The sequence below is a fragment of the Myiozetetes cayanensis genome, unplaced genomic scaffold (assembly GCF_022539395.1).
Source record: "Myiozetetes cayanensis isolate MyiCay16 unplaced genomic scaffold, myiCay2020 scf1, whole genome shotgun sequence".
Taxonomy (NCBI): domain Eukaryota; kingdom Metazoa; phylum Chordata; class Aves; order Passeriformes; family Tyrannidae; genus Myiozetetes; species Myiozetetes cayanensis.
Genome location: NW_026086604.1, coordinates 30,681,600 through 30,694,031, shown reverse-complemented (window position 1 = coordinate 30,694,031; position 12,432 = coordinate 30,681,600). Strand labels below are relative to the sequence as shown.

General features: G+C 36.6%; 1 protein-coding gene across 3 annotated transcripts in view; it reads right to left on the bottom strand.

Annotated features, from left to right (window-relative positions):
* STAU2 (staufen double-stranded RNA binding protein 2) overlaps window positions 1–12,432 on the bottom strand; it is a 172,599-nt gene that overhangs the window by 59,788 nt on the left and 100,379 nt on the right. For 2 of the 3 annotated variants that reach the window (XM_050314973.1, XM_050314964.1), the window contains exon 13: window positions 3,241–3,354. The exons of the other annotated variant lie outside the window; for it this stretch is intronic. In XM_050314973.1, the coding sequence (XP_050170930.1) occupies window positions 3,241–3,354 (114 nt within the window). The remainder of the gene's footprint in view (window positions 1–3,240; window positions 3,355–12,432) is intronic. 3 annotated transcript variants of the gene reach the window in all.

The following is a 12,432-nucleotide window of genomic DNA, read 5'->3' as shown; positions in this document are numbered from 1 at the left end:
TAAAAACTGCTTGTAGCTAAATTTCACTGAAAAAAACCTCCAAAGAATAGCTGCCATTAAGGAAAGAGAAATTTGTAATTATAGTCAGATAACAGGATACAGAAAAGATGAAAAGAAAAATAAAAAAGAAATAATTCAGAAAAAACTTTAATTCTAAACCCCATTAAATTTCTACTGAAGAAGTTGGTATACCTGAATGCAAAACCTAACAAAACCTGTGGCAGGATAGTCTGCAGTGGTGCTTTAGGAATGTTTCCCTTCTTTTGCCAAAATAAAAATGAAAGATCAGCAATTGCTTCCACAATACTGCTTCATGACCAAATGAGACATGCCTTGTCAATCAGACATTTGAAATACACACTAATTAGTGTACCAGTATGATATGTTTATATTAATCTGAAATTGCTCAGATGAAGTATGTGGGGAAAATATTTGAACTCATTAAAATCACAAGCTAAACCAATCTAAAGAATGAAAACTCCCTACAGAGGTACAGGAAAAGAGCAAGGGACTTGAAAAACTGCTGTGTTAAGTCTTGGCATATTTGAAAAAGCCAGATAATACACTTATGTAGGATTGTAACCACTTTGGTATCTGCTGGGTAACAAATCTCCCACTGGATATGAGTAGAGAGACACAAAAGACAAAAGTCCAATCTAAAAGGTATTCTACAGTGCTGGAGATGCCATTGTAAACATGGTTTTCTTTTTTCTTTTAATTTCTATTTCTTTTGTTTGTTTTTTTTTTTATCAAGGTATATGATCAGTTGCCACATACCACAGTACTGTGGTCCTTCTGCCACAATATAGTGACAAATCTGGTACACAGCTTTTTTATTAGATATTCTCACACAACAGATTTCACCCCTTTTCCACAAAACATTCCAGAGTCTCATTCAGCTTTCCATAAAATACTCTAGAAATTATAGAATCAATATTTTAGAATGAATGTGAGAAAAAATATCTTCATAAGCACGGAAATAGACAGTTCCTGAAGTCAAACTATGCCAGGCCTCACAGCTGACACTAATCACTATGTCTCCATTGAAATCACAAGCTTTCAGGTGACTAGCCCATCCTAAGAACTGTACAATACTACAGAGACAATTTAAAAGTGACAGATTACATAAGTTAAAGAAGGTTTTCTAGAATTTGTTTTATATCATATGGCTATCTTTCATTTTTTTTTAATTCAAGACTTTAAAATGTGAACAAATTCAGCTTAACAAAGGTATAGCAGTTTGCTCTCCTATTTTTAAAAGAATAATAACTACGTCAAATAAACCTACTGTGGGGGAAATTGTAGCAAACAAGGGAAATCATACCAATCACACAGGAACAAGAACGAAAAGGGGATTTTTCTTTTCATTAGTCCATTAATAGCTCTAATTTTGTCATCAACTTATTAATTTCAGTGCCTGGCAAACACTGGATTTGCTAATGATTTTCTCTATTTATTCAGGCAATGGCAAATGATGCTTTAATCCAGTCCCACTACCCCCTTATCAAGACCAATCAGTCAACAGCATCCCTCTTCCCCAGAAAATGAAATTCCTCTGACATTTAGGAAAGGCATGAACAGAAATTTGTGTGTCCGGTATTTTCTTTTGCTCTCAGCTCGGATGAAATCTTCGCACAAATTATGTGGGTTCAAGTAACACAACAGCTACCCCATCATGAAATGGCAAAACATTTTTCTTTCCTTTTTAAGAACCCTGTGGAAAATTGCATAACTAAAACCAATGATGAACATATTTTTTTTTCTTCCCAGAAGAATGTCCTGTTTTGAGCACTGAATGGGTACATTTGGGATCAAACTAATGCTGAACATCTCGAATTTTCTAATTTCTAGGTGCTTGACTTTGCAGGCTCAATACAACTTTTTCATTTGGAAGTCTTAAATATATAATTATTCAGATGGCTTAAATGTGCTTTTTGCTTACAGAGTCTTTTTTTCTGTTTACATATCATACTCTAGCCTAAATAAATGCTAAGACAAAGGCCAAGCTGGCTGGTAGCCCAGAGTGTAGTTGTTACCAAATTGACAGGGACCACCTTAAATTCATTGAACTGTCTAAATATCGTACTTGTGTTATAACTATATTTTAAGAGCCTGTCTTTACTGAAAGAAAAATGGAGCAGCTTTAGGACAGCATAAACAAGTTGCTGGATGAAATGAGAACTGAATGTCAAAGTACGGTCTGACTTACCCCAGCTCTCCATTACTGTAAAATGCCAAACACTTAATGGCAGGAAGTATCCTCATGTTACCATGTAAATAACTAATAGGCTTACTTCATGTTAACAACTAACTTAGGAACTTCCAATAAAAAAACCCACCAAACACAAATATGACTAAGATTGCCTGAAACTTTTCCCCAAAAGTAACTAATTCTGCTAATTCTTAAGGTGACTTTCCTTTTTTTCTTAGAGAATCTTGCATAGAGTCTGATAAAATGTATGGTGAATGTGAACACAGTAAAATTTAAAGATGGCCTGTAAAGGCAAGTAAACATGGTAATTTTTTAAAATCTACTGAAAATATGAAAGGTTTGGTTTAATGTTTTCTTCGACATGTCCCTTTTTGCTTTTAAAACCTTCAGAGTATCAAAGTCTTGTCTTCCTTTTATACATAAGAGTGTTGGTGGACAAGACAACTAGAATGTAAGTCCCTCTCAGTTACCATCTGAAGCAGAAGGGTGACAAATTATTAACATTGAGCCTTTTTCTTTTCTTTTGGCTTTTTGCCAGAATCTTGAATTAAATGTTTTAGCCACAGCCAAACAAAATGGGAGTTAAACACAGTCTGATTAAAAATGCTTTTCCCCTCTCAAACGCCAGATTCTTGTGACAGATGATGGCTAGAGATGATGGCTTCATTTCTCTGCTTTTCCAACTACTCACAAACTTCTAGCAAAACTAAGATAGACAAGACCTGATACATACATAAAAACAAACAAAACCTTTGCAGAAACCTTACATCTGACTTTAAAGCAAGTTCTTCAGGAGTTCCTAATATGTCTTAAAAATATGGAAAAGGCAATATAGTTTTGTCTCCTTTTCATGTCACTCTTTAGATCTAATCAGGATTTTACTAGGGCAAGATAGGCAAATCCCAGTGACAAAAGCATGCCATATGAAAAGCACAAGATGTGTCGAAATTTAAAATTCACTAACGCTGACATTCTGGCCTTACCAGATATTAATAAAATTACAAGAGTGTGGGGTGAAGGTATTATACCTGGTCATGGCTGGCTTCAATGGAGCTTCCGATACCTTGGAAAGTCATCTGCACAGGAGACAGTGTCAAACAGGTCATACACTCTTTGCCATTTTGTCTATCACTGTAGTGTACCTATAACAGAATAACATACGTAATCTGCTAAACACCAGGTTTGCACAAGGGAGTCATGCTAAAATACTGTCCCTTTTCAACAAGTTTGCAAGAAGAATTCCAGACATTTACATTGAATTCATCTTTAATATAAAACAAGGAGTGTGTAAAATAGTCTAGATAGTCACATGCTGAACTGGTGCCAAATTTTCCGTGATATGTCTGCTGGATAGTTTTTGAAGTGCTGTGTTCTTCAGATTCTGAGACCTTTCAGATTGAATTCAATATGTTATATCTATATAAGAATCTAGTTTGAAGGTATAGTTTCCCACCTACATGGTATTTTTAACAGCATATTGTAACTTAGTTATAAAACACCCATGTAAATCATTATACCTCCTAAAACTTGGCAATAACAGTTTAAATTTTTCAATTGTAATTCCATTTCTACTAAAATCCACTAACTCCTTTGACATGGCTAATATGGTGTATTTCAATTAAATCAAAATGACAGGATAAAATGGAGAAGAATTCACATTCTTCTTGAGGTGTCTAAGCTATCCTTTTCTATGAGTAACTCATTCCCTACTGGGGTCAAGTTGTGCATGCTGAACCTGAACCTTTCATGAAATACAGAGGAAGATTGTGCTTCTACTCGAATTATTCTCCTTGCTTTCAGGTTCTTCAGATGGTTCTTAAATCCCCTAAAGAAAGGATGGATTTTAATATGATGGGGAAAAATGAAATTAAAGGTTGCCAGTGTTTCATTATTAAGAACAGGTTGCTACTCATGCTGAATTGTTGAAGTATTACAGTTTTTTGCATAGCTACTGACTTCTAGACAGGCAAATCAAGCACTTTCTTCTGCAGAAGAGGTGGAATTTAGTTTATGGTGGTAATTTACATTGACTATGTGACCCCTGTCAGAACTGGAAACAGAGATCAGCTCTGCTGGAGACAGACCTTTTATGTTAGTATCTATTTACAGCTGTATGGCTCTCAGGCAAAAGCTACATGGTAAAGCCTCACCTTGACATTTAGGTTACAGAATAAACTATTATTTCTGAAAACAACTAGGAACCATATTAGGTTTATTCCTGTTGAAACAGTTTAGTGACACGTATGACAATTGTACACCATGTGTATTAAACCCCCCGTGTCTAACTCTTCTCTGCCACAGGTGCAAATTGGGAATACTTCAAAAGAAGTAAAAGCAGAGCAAAACTGGCTGAGTGAGGGGAAAACCAAGTTGGCGCTATGCTTCAGAATTACTTTACTGACACCATAGTAAACCGATTTTGCTGTGGCCACAAGTAAGATACAGAATGCAAAAGTCTTGTACTGTGTACAGAAATAGTGATTTCATTCAGCCCTTCTTAAAGCTTTCTGGATTACTCCTGTCTCTCTTCCTCTCAACCCCCACAGTATGTACCTACTAAATTGCTTGTGGCTCTCTGCCAGAAAAGCCATACTACTTACTTAGAAACCACAAGAGGCCCCTTCACATATACAATGGTTTAACTTTGATTAATTGAAAGAGGTATGAAGGTATGAAATTTGGCTGGCAAATATAAACTGAAGTTCTTTAAATGTCAGGGACTACTGTTATGACAAAGGCTTATCAAGCTTCCACAGCTAGTTGCAAGCTAGATATTCTGCTGAGTATGTGTTGTGGGAATGCAGTGTGGAGAAATGGGGCAGCAAAGGTCAAAAGGATGATTGTGTACTGCAAATACGACACCACAAAAGGGGCAAAATCTGGTGACCAAGGAAAGCGCATATGGAGAAATGGGAAAATGGTACTTTCTGAACTGTATAGCACATTTGTAGGTTTATTTTTAATGAGAATAATATGAATAAAGTTACAATTTACTAACGTCCACTGGAATAAAGCAAGGCTAAGAAGCTGAAAGAACAGGAAATATTCAGAGGAAAAGTCGTTAGCATTACATGGCACTACATTATCTGCAAAAGTAGATTTGACTCACACCCAGTTTGGAGTCCCACATTGAAATTGCAATAAACTCAGAATTTTGGTATCTTTCTAGGTTTAGCTTTTCCAAAGGGACTTCATGCTGCAGTTTTGGCCTCATCTCAATGTATCAAGGACATCACTTTGTAATTTCTTAGACAACAGTCCCCTAATTATCTCTTGTTCTGGTGAAGCAATACAGTTGAACCAAAATAAACACTTTCTATGTTAATAATATGAATAGTGATATAAAAAACAAAAGACTGGACTTTGAATGGGAACAGAATAAAACTTTGTCCTTTCATCAAATATCTCCCGCCTAGAGATTTGTGCAGTCAGCAGAAACATTCAGACTTTTTCTACATTTGGCATGCGCATGTGCAATTCCCCAGTAATTCTATTTTGTTATTTATCAGTCCAGCTTTTACAGTCTCAAACTGTGTTATTCCTTTCTTCTTCAAGTTTGATCTATGATCCAAAGTTTGGGGTTTTTTCTTTGGTCAACTAAGAGTGCTAGGTATTTATCTATTTGAGCGGAATGTCCTAAATAGGCAATCACAAAAAAATAGTAGTAGTGAAATAATTATCAAATAGCCTGAACAGCAGCAGATACTTCCAGGTTTTTAGTCAGCAGTATGTTGCAAATATTTCAGTTTATATGTCCATGCTATTATGACTAAGTGTAGGAGGAATCTGAACAACCATAAAACTAGTTTAAGAATATCAAGTCCTCTAAGGCAGAGGAACAAGAGGACACAGCAAATACTTGCATCAGTGTACCTGTGATCAAGGAGTGCTGACTGTAGGTTGGCCACGTGCTCTGATGGTGATTACATAGCCATTACTGAGATTCATGATGACAATAATAATACTGTTCTAAGTTCCTCAGTGCCTTAAGAGTCAGGAGGGTTTAACTACAGCTCATCTGGCCACAACTCTGTTAGGCAGATAAGGACGCTTTGTGGATAGACATTAAATGACTTGTCCAAATTTACTAGGCACTGACTGGAGTGAATGGCAGGGCTAGGACTAAAACCCATCATTAAGGCCTCTGGCCTAACCACAATTGGTCATTTTCTCTTTCCATATATTATAGAGGTAGAAACATAAGAGTTATGAAAATAATTACTATCTATGTCCAGGACCTAATTTTCTGGCTTCAGTTTTTTTATAATTAAGGGACACTCACAGATTAGCTCAGTGCATTTTAAGGATTAAACAGAAATGAAATTTCACTCATTAAAATTCAGAGTGTTTTATTTAGATAACATACAAGCAGAGATTTGATAGAACAGCATTAGGATCTGGTTAGAAAACAATGGCCAGCATGGTCTGTAGTAAGGGTTGTGCAAGTTTCTCAGTAAAATGCAGGACTCCAGCCTCAGACTATTATGAGTGATTTACACGTAATTCTCCTCCAAGGTTTGTCTACGCAGCACAAAGCGGTGCCACCCCAACAAGATCCTGGCAATAACTCTAAATGAGCCTGCTCATTTATTGGGAAAAGCATACAGCACTGCCAGTTTTTCTCCCGGGTAACTACATACACCTAAGATAAATCATGTATACCCAGCTCAGGAATCCCAACCACAGCGCTCCAGTGTGCTGTGAGGGCAGGGCAAGAATCCTCCTTCCGTAAAATGCAAAGTGCATCCCGGGCATCAAAATAAAGAAATAAATTCTAGAAGTAAATTTTTCTGCAAGCACACGCCATGGATTTACTCATACATATATGCTTTCATGTTCCATATTCACAAGATGGAACTGCATATTCTATTTACAGACTGCTTCAGTCAGGAACAAGCTGCATGGTATGAGTACGTATGGAGGGGTACAACTAAACTGGCATGTGTATATAGAAATGTATGTGAAGATCTAAAACCATTTGACAACTATGTTGAAATTTGGCTCTTGTTTTTAATATTTTAAATTACTGAAGAGATGCAAATATTTTCATGGGCATTTATAGTTGCACATAAAGGAAGATATAAGATGAATGTTTACAATGTTACAACTGAACATGGAATGGCATAGCCAGAATTCTTAACTTTGCACGTTATTTTATAAAGGAAAGACTAAATTACACTGCATAAATCTGCATAAGAAATTACATTTAAGGTTACTTCTATCATAATGCTGCTACAAAAGCAGGAAATTTCCCATATTGTTCATAGTTATATAAAGATGTCTCTTCTATCTACCTTCACTATAATACACTTTCCTACTTGAAAGTGTTCTGATAGAAACTGCAAAAAATATTGGAAGATTAATCTTGCAATAAGTTACTTTAAACCATTAGATCAATATGCAGTTTCAGATAATAGCCTCAGTTAATCTGCATAAATTATTCTGTAAATACAATGTCCCTAACTTCAAAAGCTGCCTTTAACAGGCACTTCTGAATTTGAACATCTGTCCTTCTGCATGAACAAGGGCTATGGTTGAGGAAGGTGAGAGACCTGTTGTACATACCTAGTACTTAAGCTTAACTATTATATACCAAAGTACTGTTAGAAACAAGCTAACTGCATTAACAAGAGTCTGAGGGCAGCAAAAATAAAGGTTACTATTTTCACACACTGCTGCTTAGATATTCACAGTTTGAAACACAACTTCTGTCGGGACGAACACTTTCTTTCTTGAACATTTAATAACTTACAAAAATAATACAAATTACTGAAAGAAAGAAGTCATCTGTGACACCAGAGTTCAAGTTTCCAAACCAAAAACTATTCTGAGTCAAAGCATCAGCAGGAGCCTTAGAATGCTAGACAGAAATAAACTAGGTAATAAAATGCCATTATGTTCAGCAGTGCACAAATCTTTTGGATTGACAAGCCTGGATTATTTTGTTAGAACAAAGGATGGTATTCCTTTAAATCTGCTCCTTAAAGGGAGAGCACCCCATTTAGTCCTGAATTTACGGAATAGTTTCCAAGATTTTATATAGGCTGCTCTGGATTTACGGTCACAAGAAAACTACAATGGGCTCAGAGATCAGATGTTAAAATAGTAATTTTGATTTGGACATGAGTCACATGAAACAATTTGCTTCCTTTAGCATCCTGGTGAAAAGCTGTCTTTTCCATATTGGTCTTTACTCTATTTTTTTATGTTGTTCACCTACTGTTAGTCATGCTAACTACTACAGAAAAAAATTAAACAATCTTGTTTGTGCTTCAAGTCTGTCTCATGAATATTTAATGGTGAAGAAATACTTCTGGCACAGAAATAAATTTAATATACTTGCTCATTTCAACTATTTTCTCAAAGCCAATTTTAGGAACTTTCATCATATAGTATTCTTGTACTTAAAAGCATGAATGCCCGTATTATCCACAGAGCTTCCCTAAGAAATAATAGATCAGCCTCTTAAGACACAGAGCAGTATAAGAGAGATTCCAAATGCCACTTTTCATTCTTACTACCTGCTTTACAATCCCTTTTCTTTTTCTTTTTTTCTTTCTTTTTCTTTTTCTTTTCCTTTTCCTTTTTTTCTTTTTCTTTTCTGCGTGTGAGAAGAAACAGGAGTACAGTAAAAGTACTCAAACAGGAGTACAGTAAAAGCAAAAAAATAAAATTGGGGGGAAGTCTCTTACGAAAAGGAGAAACATAGACACAAAACCCAAGACCAAGCTGAAAAAAAAAATTGTCCCAGATGAAATAATAAGACATACAATAATAAAAAAAAAAAAATTAAAAATTAGGAAAAAGGCATTGAATCAAACTGTTTCCTGCAATGCTGGAGTTCCTTGATGTAGTGCGATTACTAAATATAGTATTTTACTAATCTCAGCAGGGCGCTGGCTAACTGCATGCCCGTCAGATGTTTTTAACGGCCACCCCCTGTGGAACAAATCTAAGGAGCGCATGAAAAACACCCACATTTAAAAAAGCCCCCTTGCTAGATCATTAAGGAAAGATAAAGGCCTGTACATTCGGATGTGATATATAACACAATCATTGTGTCAAGAAAACATATGTTTGATTAGTGCACCTCAGGTTCATTAATCGCTGTGTCTGCTTCACAGCAGTGGGCAGAGTTTCCACTGTAGCTACTGCACCAAAGGGTAAAGACACTTGGTAGCTTGAAGACTGACAGTTCAGCAGTAAATCTTGAGCTATTCCAACATGCCTCTCTTACACAGTTTGAATAGCAGCTGTATTGTAGCCTTAAATCTTCATTAAAATACAGTCCTAGGGTTTAGACTAAGAAACAAACCATTACGGCACCATAAATAGAGAACAACAAGGAGACTAAAGGCATCGTCGCAGGTTACTGTGGCAATATTTTATGTTCCTGACTACAGCAAGGCAGACACTTGACATCTATAAAAACAAGCAAAGTACAAATAAGAGCCAAAAAACTTACTTGATACAGTTCCCAAAAGGAACATATAAAATATCTGCTAAATGCAAAGCAAGTTTATCACCTGAGCCAAAGAAGCTTGTACGTCCTTTTTTTCCACGCTATTTCAATATCCCCTGAATTCAGAGCTCCTGTTCCAGTGATTCTGGAGATCTGGAAAGTCTGGCCATATATTATGCTCAGTCAAGCAAGGGAGACCCACGTCTGTCCTACCTCTGGGTGTGACGTTTGGTTTCACTAAAGAGAAAATCAGCTAACACCACTGCCATTGTAGCAGCATAGAGGATAATCAGTACAGTAAGGTGCTTACTGTTCTCCTCCCATCTGTTAAATCTTAACCCAGGTATGTATTTATAAAGACAGTGTCCCTCTGGAGCACATGCAAACTGAGCAACCATATTTACAATGGATGGCACTGAGAGATGCAAAGAGACCTTTGTAAACCTATCAGTTTGTCTGATAGGGAAGTTGAAATCAGGAGATGGGATATGACTTTCTCTTAAAAAAAAAAAAAAATCAGGCTTACATTGAAAACTACCTGGCTCCCCTGTTCATTTCCTCTATTCTATAATAAAGATGAATATTTTTTTGTTGACATGACAGAGAGTAGCTTAACTATAGTGAGCTTAAACACTGAATACAACCCTCCTCCTAGGTGAATAAGAAAATCATGATAAAAATTAATAAATTATTTATTCAGAAATTAACACACTGCAAAGAACTACAGAATAACGTAAGCTACAGCTGACATGGTTTTTGCAGAAACGACTTGTCTGCCATGCACCTATAATTACTCAGGTAAAGACTGTATTTCCAGGGAGAGAAGTTTCAATTAATTTTATAATTCACAGTCAAAGGAAACATGAAAAAAACTGGCAACCCTGGGATCTCCTGTTTCCATCATATGGCCTAAAAAGTAGGAGGGAAGTGAGAGAGTCTGTGTTCTGCTAATAACATACACAGAGGACAAGCACGGTATGGAGCGTTTGTGGAGGAGCCTGTGTGTTGAGCATCAACCTGAACAACTGACTGAGAGAGGAACTTGGTTAGTTTGGAGAGAGAAAATTGCTTCGGTTCAAAATAACTTTCTAGCAACAGCATGAATGGAAATGTTCTCAGGAACACACTTTTTCAGGATGAAGGCTGTCACTGAAGTGAAAAGTGAAGCAAGTATTAATGATTCTCTGTTTACAAACTGCATGTAAAAGCCTTGAGCGCTGTGTTAATGAACAGGAATCACTGTGAAACTGAATAGAAAATCAGCTGCCTGAGTTTGCTCAGAAGTCTGATGCTGGTACAGACACTGATGTTGTGCATTAACCTAGAAACAGGGCAGTATGCTTAAAGAACCACCCTATAATTAAAACAAGAAACATCCACTTTACTTCTGAAAATTACCCTGCTACCAAAACCTGGCCAGAGAAACCCAATACAGCTTCCAGCTCTGAATGAGACTGAATGAGATGACAGCCAAAAAAAACCTTCTCTGAAAGCCTCAGCTTCAATCACAGAGAGGGGAATAAACTGTAACTTGTCTCTTTTCTTCTTCTTCACCTTTTCTTGTTGCTTCTCTTTTTAAGGGTTTTTGCCTGAGAGTTGAGTTCCCTTACTATAATTAAAGCTAAACCCCAGTCTGCTATGAATTCACCACTGCACCTTCACATTTTTGCCAACTGAAACTTCCAGTCTTTCAAAGTTTGGGCTCTATTCCAAGTCTAAGTCCATAGCTAAGTTATCAAGTCACATTAGGATTTACTGAGAAAGATTTTGGCAGAGAACACAGCCCGGTGTGTTTAGTGCTGGCTGCAGTATTTTGAGAGATCCTGATAGCTTTTAAACTTTCTCATACATAAACCCCCTAAATTCTAAAATTGGATATGGAAATATAACTCACATATTTTCCACAGACTGAGTTACATGCAGGGGTATGTGGGAGGATTTCGAATTATTATTTGCAAGATGCCAAGCAGAAAAGCCATAATGTTACCAAGGTGACAACCACACCACACCTGGGGACCTACACAACACTATTAACCAGTTATTCTGTTTACTTTCTTCCTTTTTAGAAACTGAAACAAAAAAGAGACACCTGGTTGTTTCTGGAGACAAGAAGAACAAAACTTCAGCAGTTCTTGAATAAAGGGCCTCTTTGCTTGTAAGAGCGAGAAAGGCAAGGATGGCCAGAACAGAAGAAAGCTAGTTTAGACAGATTTCTGGACAGAAGCCAAGCAGTTGGAGATCCTGTGCTAGATTTGCATTTTGTTTTCCTAATTCTGCATGCTCTCGAGTTAATTCAGAAACACTCTTCCTGCATCAAATATTACCTCCTACAGTATGCTCTGTGAACAAATATGCTGTATTTCCATACTTCTATACTTTTCCTCATGGAAACTCACATGAGATTGATTCTTACGGTTATTTTTTCACAGAATGCTACCACTATTTTGAATTCCTTTGAGGTGAGAAATAGGATAATATGAACTAGATGATCTATAGTCCACAGAAACATTTCTGAAATAGATGAAAACTATAAAACCACTTCTTGTAGAGCTACCCTGAGTCACTGCCATCAACTGTGGTACTGCCTACCTTCCCTCAGAAATCAAGTGATTAAGAAGACCCTATAAACCAGAGTGCAGTGAAGTCCAGGTGCTTTGATTTTTACATGAAGGGGAACAAGAATTCTTACCATCACCTTGTTCTGGTTTATCTCTCCCTCTATTTCACATTCCCAACATATTTTCCATCTTTTGGCTAG